A 15,129-nucleotide genomic window follows, 5' to 3' on the forward strand; every position below is an offset into this window, starting at 1 on the left:
ATGTAAAATATCTCAATTCAAATACATTTCTTTCCTGAATTCTGAAATTCTGCGAACACCAACCAATCATGCTGTATCCAATAAGTGTGAAGCTGTAAGCATTCTTCAGGTTATCACTCACCAGTCTCAGTGAGTGAGCCAACCAGCAGGGTCAGGTAGATGAGCCATGACGTGGATTGAAGCCCCGTGGTCCCCATGTTTGGTTCTGAGGACTGACCGATGAGAGTGCTCACCTGGAAGACAAATCCCTTTTTATAACCAGTAAAGGAGAGAGAGAGAGAGAGAGAGAGAGAGAGAGAGAGAGAGAGAGAAAGAAGAGAGAGAGAGAGAGAGAGACAGAGACAGAGACAGAGAGAGAGAGAGAGAGAAAGAAGAGAGAGAGAGAGAGAGACAGAGAGAAAGAAGAGAGAGAGAGAGAGAGAAAGAAGAGAGAGAGAGTGTGTGAAAGGCAGTTCCCACTCTAGATATTTTCCGGGTGTTTGTCATTTACATATAAAATAAATACCTGACAGTGCACACCCATGGTTAAAATGTTTTACTGGTATTTTTGTTTGCTCAGCAAATATCACGTCATCACTTCCATCACTGCGCCGAGTAGCTTGTTCACCCAACATGGTAAATGGACCTACTTGTACTTGTATTGTGCCTTTCTAGTGTTCCGACCACTCAAATTTAGGGTTAAGTGTCTTACCAAGGACACACTATCGAAGAGCTAATCTTTTAACTGAAGGACAACCCGCTCTACCTCTGAGCCACAGCCATCCCATCATGATGGGTTAAATGGCTTGATAAGATGGAGCCTTTCTAAAGTCTCGTAGTTGTTTGTTTTACGGAGAACTACTTTTGATAAATTGTCTCGATTGCGCCAATTTGGGTCCCCCCCCCTCCTCTAGTCCATGTCGATATGTCCTTGGGCAAGACACTTAACCCCATATTAATCTTGAAGGCTGTGCTATCAGTGTATGAACGTGTGTGAAGGGGTCAATGACATGTAGACTAAAAGGACGCTATACAAATGCAAGTCCAGTTACCATTTATCATGAGACACCTAATATGTGGACACAGCTGAGTTCCGATTTGGTGCATCAGATCACGAAAGTCGCATTCAAAAGACAAGTGGAACCAAGGCCTCTGTATCTGTTATAAACATCTTTATGCCGAAACAGAGTATATCAGTAGAAGAAGAAACACACTGTGACTGTTGGGTTTAAAGGTTGTTCCACATTTTAGCTATACCTACGAAAAATGATGCGCTGTAATTTGTAGGTATCCCACCAAATCATTTTGTATGTTATCAACGTAATCACAAACAAGGAAGTATAAAGACAGCAAAAGCCCACACCGGACGAGCAGGAGGGGCGGTACAAACACCAATTTGTGACCCAGGAGATCTCTGTTCGTTAACCGATAAGTCAACTTTCATTTATTTGTCACGTAGTTTTTCAGTAGTAACTCAAACAACAATCCTTTCTTAAACCAAACAAAGTAGTTGTGTGGCCGAAACATAACTAAAAAAAACAAATAAAAAGTTTATTTTGAAAAGACTGTGATGATCAGAAACTGGCATTTGTTGCTTGCATTCTTAAGAAAATGCACGAAAAATGAGAAGTAACATTCGTAAGATATCATACGAACCGTATGAGGATACGTTGATGGATCTGTCAACAGGTAACAAAACGTACTTGGTTAGGGTTAGGGAGAGATCCGGGGCATGGTTAAAAGAAGTAGTAGTAGTAGTACATGGGATGTTAATTGCATTCTCCTGTGCCATCAGTATCCATCAGGGGTAGCTGTTAAATTGCATACTTCCGTCAGTGTTTCATCCCTCCCAAAATCAGACAGGGTTCCACATTTTGCTACTCCATCCCCCCAAAGGTAGTTTCATACCACCTGTTGGTTCACTGACAAAACAAAGCAGTAAAATGCTTGAAAGGTCACCAGCCAAGTGATTTAACTTCACTACTGACTCACAACCTGATCAACAAGGTTCAGATCCAACCCCAACAGCCTGACATCATGATATCATTTTGACCCCTGTGAATGCTGATGCACTCTAACCACTTGTGTTAACACATTCAAATAATGTACAGGAAGAGGTTTGCACTCTCAATGCATTCTATTTTACAAGTTGAATTTGTATCAAAAATGACCCATCTAGACTAATACTTGCTATACTTATGGAAGAATTCAACTTCTAAGTAGGAATCTGAGTTATTTTGCAATATATTGCAAGGCACGACATTTTCTGTGTTCTCATAAGTCTTTATTGACACAACACAAACACTCCAATTAGCAAAACAGAGCAGAGGTTTTATCAAAGATGCAGCACAGGATGCACATCCTGGACTGAGGGAGCTGAATCACTGTGGATTTTTACGCAGGCCTGCGACACATCAACACAAACCAAACAATCCCTCATAACTCCTTAGAGCGACACACGCTATGTTTACATCTGAACAATGTGGCATATTGTGTTCAATTCCCACAGCTGACTAAGTGATGGGTGCGGACCGCCGCATATTGAGACTTCTTACGTCATTTTTGATACAAATTCAACTTGTAAAATAGAATGCATTGAGAGCGTGTGTCGCTCTAAGGAGTTATGAGGGATTGTTTGGTTTGTGTTGATGTGTCGCAGGCCTGCGTAAAAATCCACAGTGATTCAGCTCCCTCAGTCCAGGATGTGCATCCTGTGTTGCATCTTTGATAAAACCTCTGCTCTGTTTTGCTAATTGGAGTGTTTGTGTTGTGTCAATAAAGACTTATGAGAACACAGAAAATGTCGTGCCTTGCAATATATTGCAAAATAACTCAGATTCCTACTTAGAAGTTGAATTCTTCCATAAGTATAGCAAGTATTAGTCTAGATGGGTCATTTTTGATACAAATTCAACTTGTAAAATAGAATGCATTGAGAGTGCAAACCTCTTCCTGTACATTATTTGAATGTGTTAACACAAGTGGTTAGAGTGCATCAGCATTCACAGGGGTCAAAATGATATCATGATGTCAGGCTGTTGGGGTTGGATCTGAACCTTGTTGATCAGGTTGTGAGTCAGTAGTGAAGTTAAATCACTTGGCTGGTGACCTTTCAAGCATTTTACTGCTTTGTTTTGTCAGTGAACCAACAGGTGGTATGAAACTACCTTTGGGGGGATGGAGTAGCAAAATGTGGAACCCTGTCTGATTTTGGGAGGGATGAAACACTGACGGAAGTATGCAATTTAACAGCTACCCCTGATGGATACTGATGGCACAGGAGAATGCAATTAACATCCCATGTACTACTACTACTACTTCTTTTAACCATGCCCCGGATCTCTCCCTAACCCTAACCAAGTACGTTTTGTTACCTGTTGACAGATCCATCAACGTATCCTCATACGGTTCGTATGATATCTTACGAATGTTACTTCTCATTTTTCGTGCATTTTCTTAAGAATGCAAGCAACAAATGCCAGTTTCTGATCATCACAGTCTTTTCAAAATAAACTTTTTATTTGTTTTTTTTAGTTATGTTTCGGCCACACAACTACTTTGTTTGGTTTAAGAAAGGATTGTTGTTTGAGTTACTACTGAAAAACTACGTGACAAATAAATGAAAGTTGACTTATCGGTTAACGAACAGAGATCTCCTGGGTCACAAATTGGTGTTTGTACCGCCCCTCCTGCTCGTCCGGTGTGGGCTTTTGCTGTCTTTATACTTCCTTGTTTGTGATTACGTTGATAACATACAAAATGATTTGGTGGGATACCTACAAATTACAGCGCATCATTTTTCGTAGGTATAGCTAAAATGTGGAACAACCTTTAAACCCAACAGTCACAGTGTGTTTCTTCTTCTACTGATATACTCTGTTTCGGCATAAAGATGTTTATAACAGATACAGAGGCCTTGGTTCCACTTGTCTTTTGAATGCGACTTTCGTGATCTGATGCACCAAATCGGAACTCAGCTGTGTCCACATATTAGGTGTCTCATGATAAATGGTAACTGGACTTGCATTTGTATAGCGTCCTTTTAGTCTACATGTCATTGACCCCTTCACACACGTTCATACACTGATAGCACAGCCTTCAAGATTAATATGGGGTTAAGTGTCTTGCCCAAGGACATATCGACATGGACTAGAGGAGGGGGGGGACCCAAATTGGCGCAATCGAGACAATTTATCAAAAGTAGTTCTCCGTAAAACAAACAACTACGAGACTTTAGAAAGGCTCCATCTTATCAAGCTTAGACTGGAATCTAATTCTAAAAATATAATACTATTCACTGGCGAGCCTGTTTGTAACAGGTACCGACAACTTTACTTTGAGTTGCCCTGCTGACGGCCCGCCAGATACCTTACATTTTTAATAAGCCTGCCTGTAAGCCCTGCACACTATGAAACACGAGAGCAATGTATATTAATGATCGTGGTTCTCCACTGCAGAATGAATATAGGGGAAACACTTATTAGTTCAAGTCACTTTAGTTTTATTTGTTTGTATATATGTAAATCACAAATTTTCCTTAGAGGGCTTTACAATCTGTACAACATACGACATCTTCTGTCCTTGGGCCATTGCATCGATAAGTAAGAAGTTTCCCCAAAAAAACCTGTAACGGGGGGAAAAAAAGTAAGAAACCTCCGGGAGAGCAACAGAGGAGCGATCCCTCTCCCAGGATGAACAGTGCAATAGATGTCATGAAGAGAATTCAATTAATGAAAGCAGTGGATACACTAGCATGATAATGATAATAAAAGCAGGAATAGAAATGTGACTAATAATAGTAATCATAATAGTAGCAGAGGGTGTCAGGCAGGGCCACAGCAGCAGGCAGGACCAGGGTCCATGTGTAACCACTTTCCATCAGTGGTGGGCTGTCAAGGCCAGCAAAGCCTAAACAGAATCACAAAATTAGAGCTATTTTATAATTTAATAATTTTTCACAAATACACTACATGTATTATAATTTGTTTCCCCATTATCTTATTTTCTCATTGCACAGCTACTGTCTTCCTCAGTTGCTCTGCTTCCAGTGCAGCTTGTTTTAAGTAGAGCTTTTATCCAATCAGATCTCACCTCTGTGTCTCTAGGTAAGAAGAGAGGCCCGAGGCCTGCAGACTCACAAGTGAATCCATGTGCACTTTAAGTGAATGGAGACGATATTGTTGATTGTCATAGTGTTCAACCAATCAGATCTTTAGTTTGACATGTTGGGCGTATTATTTGACGTGTCAGAGCTACCGAGATAGTCTACAAGTACGTCAGCATTAACGTACAGCTCAGCATTAACGTGCGCCGTGATTGGTCAGTGGGCTGGCGTGACTGTTTTGACACTGAAGCAGCTAGCAGAAGTTAGTATTAGTAGTAAGAGTTCAAGTTGAAATATATGTAAGAAGTTATGACATTGACATGACATTTTTCAGAATCAGAATCAGAATCAGAACCGTTTATTGCCATGTATGTTGAACATACAAGGAATTTGGCGTGACGGGAGGTGCAAACATTTAACAATCAACAACAATCAGTGCAAGTAGAAACATATTAAAATGTACAAGAGATATAAAATAAAGTAAGATATAAAATAAATGAAATATAAAATAAAGATGAAATATAAAATAAAGTGAAATCTAAAATAAAGTGCACAAATGAACAGATAACAGGACGATAAACAACGAACAGATGACAGGACTATAAACAACGAACAGATGACAGGACTATAAACAAGTGAGATGTAAGTGTAGTGTAAAGTGTCGAGTGTAATAGAAGGGATGCAGGGGAGTGACCGGTGGGAATTTGTCCTGGGGTGACAGAGTCAGTGGGGGACCCGGGCTCTGTTAATGAGCCCGACTGCGGACGGGAAGAAGCTGTTCGTGTGGCGTGAGGTCTTGGTCCTGATGGACCTCAGCCTCCTACCAGATGGAAGGGGCACAAACAGTTTTTGTCCAGGGTGAGAGGGGTCGGCTACAATCTTCCTTGCTCGCTTCAGGGTCCTTGAAGCGAACAAGTCCTGGAGGGACGGCAGATTGCAGCCAATCACCCTCTCGGCAGAGCGGATGATGCGTTGCAGCCTGCCCTTGTCCTTGGCAGTGGCTGCAGCGTACCAGACTGTGATGGAGGAGCAGAGGATGGACTCAATGATGGCTGTGTAGAAATGCACCATCATTGTCTTTGGCAGGTTGAATTTCTTCAGCTGCCTCAGGAAGTACATCCTCTGCTGAGCCTTTTTAGTGATGGAGCTGATGTTCAGCTCCCACTTGAGGTCCTAGGATATGATGGAGCCCAGGAAGCAGAAGGACTCCACCACATCGACGGGAGAGTCACACAGGGTGATAGGGACATGTGGGGCTGCAATCTTCCGGAAATCCACAACCATCTCCACTGTCTTTCGAGCGTTGAGCTCCAAGTTGTTCAGACCGCACCAGGTCACCAGATGGTCAGTCTCCCACCTGTAGGCGGACTCATCCCCACCAGAGATGAGTCCAATGAGGGTGGTGTCATCCGCGAACTTCAGGAGCTTGACGGACTGGTGACTGGAGGTGCAGCTGTTGGTATACAGGGAGAAGAGCAGAGGGGAAAGAACGCAGCCTTGGGGGGAACCGGTGCTGATGGTCCGGGAGGCTGAGACGTGTTTTCCCAGCTTGACGTGCTGCTTCCTGTCAGACAGGAAGTCTGTGATCCACTTGCAGGTGGAGTCGGGCACGTGCAGCTGGGAGAGCTTGTCCTGCAGCAAAGACGGGATGATGGTGTTAAAGGCAGAGCTGAAGTCCACAAACAGGATCCTGGCGTAGGTTCCTGGGGAGTCCAGATGCTGGAGGATGAAATGAAGGGCCAAGTTAACTGCGTCGTCTACAGACCTGTTGGCTCTGTAGGCGAACTGCAGGGGGTCCAGGAGTGGGTCAGTGAGGGTTTTAAGGTGAGACAGGACAAGGCGCTCAAAAGACTTCATGACCACAGAGGTCAGGGCGACGGGCCTGTAGTCATTAGGTGATCCTTGTTTTTTTGGGGACGGGGATGATGGTGGAGACCTTGAAGCAGGCTGATATGTGGCATGTCTCCAGGGAGGTGTTGAAGATGTCTGTAAACACCGGAGACAGCTGATCGGCACAATGCTTCAGGGTGGAGGGGGAGACAGAGTCTGGGCCGGCTGCTTTGCGGGAGTTTTGTTTTTTAAAGAGCCTGTTGACGTCACTCTCCAGGATAGAGAGAGTCGTCACTGGGGAGGGGGGTGGGGGAGACACTGTGATGGGTGATACAGAGGCATGGGCCCCTGCTGGGATGGGAGAGGGGGACCTGGTGGTCTGGGGCTGGTTGATGGAGCTGTGGGGGATGGAGTCAGGGCTGTCCCATTGTCCATCAAGCGACAGTAGAACTCGTTCAGCTCGTCTGCCAGGCGGAGGTCGTTCATGGAGTGGGGGGGTTTTAGGCTTGTAATTGGTGATCTGTCTAAGACCCTGTCCACATTACTCCGTTTCTCCTTGGATGCAGATTTGTCAAATAGAAACGATCTCCGTCCACACGGGAGTTTCAGCATCATTCTCGAGTTGATCTGCGTCCACACGGCAGCCTTCGAAGGCGGACAGCACGTGACCATTAACGTACACTGGGCATGCGCGTGACGGTGTAAACAGGAAGTGGATTGCTTGCTTAGTTAAAAAAAAAAAATACGACAGAGTAATAAAGTAGTCTTTAATAATTAAAGGTTGTATTTGATACTTAAGATCTTCCTCTAAAATCTCCCTCTATAAACTCAAACAGACACAGTTCGTGGAAAGTTTTAGAAGTTTTATTTTTCAGACGTAGTTACAGAGCTGCGGGTCTCTCGCTCTCTCTCTCTCTCTCTCTCTCTCACATCAAATTTACTTTAACATCAACACTTACACGTAAACGTTTACTAGATTATGGGTCCATCAATGTGGTCTCTCATTCGTTTCCTCCGTGTTGTTGATGTCTGTTCTCACTAGTAGCTCTGAACATCATGTCCGCCTAGCTAGCTTCTAAGCTAATTTTAACATTACCGCCAATGGAGAAATGCTAACCGCGATTAGCATTACAGCGGTGCGGGTCTATCTCTCTCTCTCTCACATCAAATTTACTTTAAAATCAACACTTACACGTAAACGTTTACTAGAATATGGGTCCATCAATGTAGTCAACACACGTCTCTCACTCTATTCTGCTCTTGCTTCGCGCAGGAAAGCTTAGCAGATCGCTAACAGTAGATCCGTGAAATAAAGACCATGGAATCCATAGAAGAGTTTCAAGACTTCAGTGTGAATCTTTCTTATTTGTAAAACTGTGGAAACACAATATGAAATATGGCTTTACAAACTGTCCCTATACACATTACATGAATACAAAACAACAATCCATGATATAGCCAGCATGTAACATGTCCGCCTAACTAGCTTCTAAGCTAATTTTAACATTACTGCCAATGGAGAAATGCTAACCGCGATTAGCATTTAATACAACACAAATGTTATACTAAACACGCGAATAGAATATATCTACGTACATCTTTTCATGCTTCATAAATACATACTTACAGACTAAGGTGTCTCAAGGCTACCAAACGGAAGAAGTAAAACGTTAGTGCAGCGTGTCTTGTCATTAGAATCTAAAAACAACTAGCTGCTCCATAGGGCTGATGACGGTCACGCCGCTCGCTAATCACTCCAATAACAGCTGCTACCTCCACAGAAATGCAGACTTTTACTGCACAACAGCTGCTAGCTGCTGCTAGCTGTTGTGCTAGCAGCAACATCATGTAGCTGTTGTGCTAGCAGCAACGCTTGCAATTAGTTATCCATGTTGAAATGAATCGCTGGTAGCCCAGTTTGTTTTCTTCCGGGTACGGGTCACGTGATAGTGAGTGTGACGAATCAGGGACGGAGACGTCATGGTTGCCAAGAACCAATCCAGTAGCGAACACGGGTGTGGGCGTAATTTTTTCTAAGCACATCCATATCCGACCGTCCACACGCAAACGCAACCCCGGAGTTCTCAAATACCTCCAATCTCGGCGGAGTTTTCAGATTCCTCCGTTTAGGGTGGTCCAAAACTCCAGCGTAGTGTGGCCGCTCAGTGTAAACGTAGCAAATACGGAGTAAAAACGGAGTAATGTGGACAGGGCCTAAGGCCTCTCCAGACAGAAGCAGTCATTTGCTGAGAGCTGGTGTTGCAGTTTCTCAGAGTACAGACGTTTAGCATCTCTCACCGCCTTACTAAACCTGTACTTTGACTCTTTGTACAAGTCCTTGTCCCCACTCCTAAAAGCCTGATCTTTCTGCAGCCTTAGCTTCCTGAGTTCTGCTGTAAACCAGGGTTTGTCGTTGTTGTAACACACCCTGGTGCTTGATGGAACACAGCTGTCCTCACAGAAGCTGATATATGAAGTCACAGCCTCTGTGTACTCATCCAGACTGTTGGTAGCAGTCCTGAATACATCCCAGTCTGTGCAGTCGAAGCACGCCCGAAGGTCCTCCATAGCTTCACTGGTCCACTTCTTGAATTTCCTCACCACAGGTTTACAGAGTTTGAGTTTCTGCCTGTATGAAGGAATCAGATGGACCATGACGTGGTCAGAGAGACCCAGTGCAGCACGAGGGATGGCGTGATAGGCCCTGCTGATTGTGGTGTAACAGTGGTCCAGATTGTTCTCCTCTCTGGTCGGACATTTAATAAACTGTCTGTATTTGGGGAGTTCATGGCTGAGGTTTCCTTTGTTAAAGTCACCAAGGACAATAACTAGAGAGTCCGGGTAGGTCCGCTCCACACACAGTATCTGGTCGGCGAGCGCGCGCTGTGCCTCCTGCACGTTGCCCTGCGGCGGCATGTAAACACCGACCAGTATAAATGAAGCGAACTCACAGGGGGAGTAGAAGGGTTTGCAGTTAATGATAAAATATTCCAGATCAGGAGAACAGTGCTGGAGAATCACTGTCACATCGTTGCACCAGCCACTGTTGGAGTAGAAACAGATTCCTCCACCCTTCGATTTGCCGGAGAGCTCCGTATCGCGATCCGCTCTGAACAGCTGGAAGCCAGCCAGCTGGAGCGCAGAGTCGGGTATCGATCCACAGAGCCAGGTCTCAGTGAAGCACAAAACGGAGGATGAAGAAAAGTCTCTGTCTCTCCTCACCAGTAGCTGAAGTTCGTCCAGTTTGTTGTACAGTGAGCGGACGTTTGAGAGAAATATGCCCGGCAGCGGTGTGCGGAATCCACGTGTGCGAAGACGCACGAGCACGCCAGCCCGTTTCCCTCTCCTACGGCGTCTCACTGCATGGGCTAAGGTGAGAGCACCTGTTTTTAGCATTTTCGTTTTTAGCATTTTGCTTGGTGTAGATTCTTTTTTTTTTACCTAGCATTGTTTTTTTATCACTCAATGGCTGAAGGAGGAGGAGAAACAGATTTGGTGGCGGAGTTGCTGGCAACGCCTTTCTGGTGAAGGACATTTCAGTAAAAACTGGACATTGTAAGAAAGGGTCGGCCAACCCCACAACTAGCAGCCCTGACCCAGCCAGGAAAAGGATTTGTACGAACGGTATTTCTGGCTGACAGCGTCGGAGAAGCGTTGCACATTTTATGGCTAAGAATGCGTTTTATTTGCGACTGAGCGTCTTGGTGTTTGGAGCTACGCTACGCTAACCTGAGTTGGCTAACCAAGGCAGCAAACAACACCATAGCACGACAGGACACTTACAAGCTACGGTGCTTTTGAAAACTTTAGCTGAGGCCCGAGTGGATCTACAACTCAACGAACACGTCCACAGGAGGACCTCTGGCTGGAACTGAACCGCACCGATGTTCTGTACAACTGCGTCATTAAACTCTTTGTAATCAAAGAAAGGAGGATGGACTTTGTCTTTAAGTGAACAGCAGCTTTGGTAAGTGAAGTGCTTTTGTGTTTTTACTAGTGCTGGGCAAGTTAACCCGTTCATTTCGCGTTAAAGCATTCATTAATTAACGCAGACAATTATTTTATCGCGGCGTTAACGCATTTTTAAAATGTATTATTATTTTTTTATTTTTTTTTATTTTTATTTATTGAAAGACTAGACAATACATATACATAACAACAAGAGGATGACAAGAACAGTGCGATAAAAGCCAGCAAACATCCTATAGTCAGTTGTGTATGTGTGTGTGTGTGTTAATAATAATTAAAAAACAACACCAAAAAAACAGGTAAGTATTTTTTATGTATTATTATTGTAACAGACTGTCTCATGTTTATCGTTTTGTATTGGAGATATGATGTCCCTTCAGGGTTGCCATAGAGAAAAGGCGACTTCCGCTTCTGGTCGAGGGGGGGGGGCAGAAATAAAGAGAGAAGCTGCACCAGCTGTTGCTCTCCCTGGAGACTACTGGACATCACTGCGGTAAAGTCAGCAGACACTCAGATCTCCGTGGTCAACTCAGCAGACACTTACATGTTAGTGCACCTATATGCTGAAATTCACGGTAAACACATTTAAACGGCGCAGATCGGGAGCGAGCGAAGGACTTTGAAAGTTAGCGGAAAGATTAACGTGAGACAACATCCGGTTTCTTCAGACGAATATCCGGTTTTCAGAATAAGATGCCAACAAAGTATGAATTATATTCACATAAGTATAAAACATGCTGCCTGCATCTCGTGAACCAAATGTTATTGCCCTTTTGTTCATATAGCAGTACTTTTAAAATAAAAGTGCGCAATACACTACTTTTGAATTCATTATTGAACTTTGCCATAACAATGCGATTACTCGCGATTAAATATTTTAATCGTTGCCCAGCACTAGTTTTACATCTGCAGTAACGTTACTACTGTGTTCATTTGTCTATGGTGTCGTTTTTATGATATGGTTAATATTGTTCCCTCTGATGTGAATAATATTTGAATGGCTCGTGCTCGTGAGTGTGTGGATGAATATGTGTTTTAGTGCTGGATTGATGTGTCATGCTTTGTTGTCATATGTGACTGGTTCTTATGAGTTTGTTCTTGTCATTGTGTTAATTACATTGATTTTGACTATATGCATCATTCTCCGTTAATGACGAAGCATCCCGTTTGATTCTCTGTTTGGGGTTTTGTTTTCTTTAACAAAGCAGGAATGATGGTCTGGAGAAATGGGGATTGTGTGGCGATTGCTTTAGCCCTGATTGAATCAGTAGGGAACAGCTAAACGCTGCGGGGAGAGTTTGTAGCTTATTTGCTGCTGTTGGTTTCCTGCTAAGCTAGTTTAGCATAGTGTGCCTCCCAGAACACACGCGCCTCACCAGGGTACAATGTTGTGGTTCAGGGGTGGGAGTTTCAGACAGCATGTTGCAAGGTTGAGTGTAGTGACCGTGGCTCACTGGGTTAAGAGGGTTGTTTGGTAACTGCAAGGTCAACGGTTCGATCCTCGACTGGGACGTGTCACGTGTCGAAGTGTACCTGAGCAATACACTGAACCCCAGGCTCCCTGGGCGCCTGTCATTGTGGTGAGCCCACTGCTCCCTATATACAAGAGACAAATTTCCCCCTTAAAGGGATCAATATAGTATAAAAAACATCATATTTCCCACTTCTGTATTTTCCAAATGCACAAGTATTATTCAAACGTGTTGTTCGGTTCGTAAGCCTCGTACCGAACGGTTTAATAGGAATATGTGTATTGTTACACCCCTAGAAACAAATAATAATCGTAGCTGTGGCGTCATAGTGAGGTTATTAGGAGGTGGTTCAACTGTAGTAGGACAGCACTGAAGGCCCAGGTATAAAATACACGGCCCACCACTGCTTTCCATAGAAACCTGTGGTGCGAGACTCGGGAGAGAAGCAAAGTCAGTAACATGCATTAATGGGACATGAATTCATACAAAAGGAGAGAGACAAGAGCAAAGAGGAGCTCAGTGTATCCTAGGAAGTCCCCCAGCAGTCTAGGCCTATAGCAGCATATCTAAGGGCTGGTCCAAGGCAAACCTGAGCCAGCACTAACTATAAACCTGATCCAGCCCTAACTATAAACCTGAGCCAGCCCTAGCTATAAACCTGAGCCAGCCCTAATTATAAACCTGAGCCAGCCCTAACTATAAACCTGAGCCAGCCCTAACTATAAACCTGAGCCAGCCCTAACTATAAACCTGAGCCAGCCCTGACTATAAACCTGAGCCAGCCCTAACTATAAACCTGAACCAGCCCTAACTATAAACCTGAGCCAGCTCTAACTAAAGGTGTTATCAACAAGGAAAGTCTTAAGCCTACTCTTAAATGTGGTGAGTGTCTCTGACCCCCGGACTGAAACTGGAAGCTGGATCCACAGAAGAGGTGCTTGATAACTGAAGGCTCTGGCTCTCATCCTACTTTTTAAGACTCTAGGAACCACAAGTAACCCTGAATTCAGGGAGCGCAGCTCTCTAGTGGGGTAATATGGTTCTATAAGCTCTTTAAGATATGATGGTGTCTGGTGAATTAGGAGAAGGATTTTAAAGTATATTCGAGATTTTACAGGGAGTCAGTGCAGAGAAGCTAATACAGGAGTAATATGATCTCTTTTCTTAGGTTTTGTTAGTACACGAGCTGCAGCATTCTGAATCAATTGAAGAGTCTTAAGTGTCTTAATATGTATAACTATGTTTTATTCAGTGTATAATCACCTGAAACAAAGAATCATTGTTCTTTAGCTTAGAAAAATACATTTATATCTACATATGGAGTGTCCTCCATGGAATCCGCCATCTTGCACCACCATGTTTCTACAGCAGCCCAGATCGGACAAACCAAACACTGGCTCTAGCGAGAACCTTTTAAGTTTTTCCATTAGCTGAAGGTAGGGATGGGTACCGAAACCTTGTTTACATGGGCCTTGGTGCAATATTACTAGAGATCTGAGTATTGATAAGCTCTGATGTTACTGGTGTTTTTCATTTGTACTTTTTAAGGTTTTTATGTAATTCATTACCTCGCTGCTACATGTCCTCTGCTCTCTGTCGGTCTGAGCTCCTCCACTACACACACATAGACACTCACATATACACAAAGTGTCAGCAAGCAGAGATGCTGTGGTGGAGATGGTAAAGTGAAACACGTGAAGTGAAGAATACTCTTACGACAACTACGCTCGTTACTGTACATGCAATATAACAAGCCAGTAAAAAGCCAATACTCTATCAATACACCTGTTCAACAATACGAACATGTAAACGAAAGTGAAACCTAATTCAATCAGCTCTGTCCGCAGTCTTTCATCCACAGCAGTTTACACAAGCACAGCACAGCACCTTGGCCTGAAGAACTTTTTACAAACAAGCTAAAATAAAAGCTGTATGTCCATAGTCTGTTTATCTGATCTTACCTCTACCAGCAGCACCTGTTCTTCATTCTTTATAAGCTTCACTCGGAAATGTTGTTTCTTTTATTGACATGTTAGATGTGTTTCCAGTTAGACTTTATATAGTGACTGCTGTTGTACAAATTACTGTTGCTGCTCTAGAAACAATATGTTTGTCATATTTGAAATATAAATAAATTCAGATCAGATCACAGATCACATGGACAAATCAAAATCAAAATAAAATATTTGCATGTTTTTATTGATTTCTCAAAAGCAATTAATTCCAATTGGCATATCGGTTTATTTGACAGGGATTAAAACACACAAATTGATAAAGTTAATGAACATGTGCACCATCAAGATTGGACACAAGAGAACAACATTTATTTTTCAAGAACTTTGGGTGAGACAAGGCTCCTGATTATCACCTGCCCTGTTTAACATCTATACTAGAATTGAATTAGTCAACATCTTGACAACAGTCCATAGCACCATGGTTTCACACTTCACAACTCAGAGATCAAATTCCTGCTCTACGTAGATGATTTAATCCTGTTAAGTGCAGCTAAAGATGGACTTTAACTGAGTTTGAAGATAGTTGAATGTTACTGTCAGACCTGGGCCCCGGCAATAAACATTAAAAAGATCAAATTTGGTTTGATCGCAACCTTCAGGGTATGTTTCAGGTACTCTTGTGGACATATCTTGCAAGTTTTGTGAGGATTGGCCCATGGGTTGCTGTCTTTGGCCTAGTTATGCGCTGAGCCATGCCCTTTTGAAGTTTATTGGTCAATATCTTGAAAACGAAATAACAAATCGACAAGTTTGTGAAAGC

At 43.3% G+C, this 15,129-nt stretch overlaps 1 protein-coding gene across 1 annotated transcript in view; it reads right to left on the bottom strand.

Annotated features, from left to right (window-relative positions):
• LOC142948813 (mucin-5B-like) overlaps positions 1–197 on the bottom strand; it is a 53,256-nt gene extending 53,059 nt beyond the window's left edge. The window contains exon 1 of the mRNA XM_076090923.1: positions 122–197. Coding sequence (XP_075947038.1) covers positions 122–197 — 76 coding nt within the window. The remainder of the gene's footprint in view (positions 1–121) is intronic.
• Between the last annotated feature and the right edge of the window lie 14,932 nt (positions 198–15,129).

The sequence above is a fragment of the Anarhichas minor genome, unplaced genomic scaffold (assembly GCF_050575085.1).
Source record: "Anarhichas minor isolate MPS153535 unplaced genomic scaffold, ASM5057508v1 ptg000013l, whole genome shotgun sequence".
Lineage (NCBI taxonomy): Eukaryota > Metazoa > Chordata > Actinopteri > Perciformes > Anarhichadidae > Anarhichas > Anarhichas minor.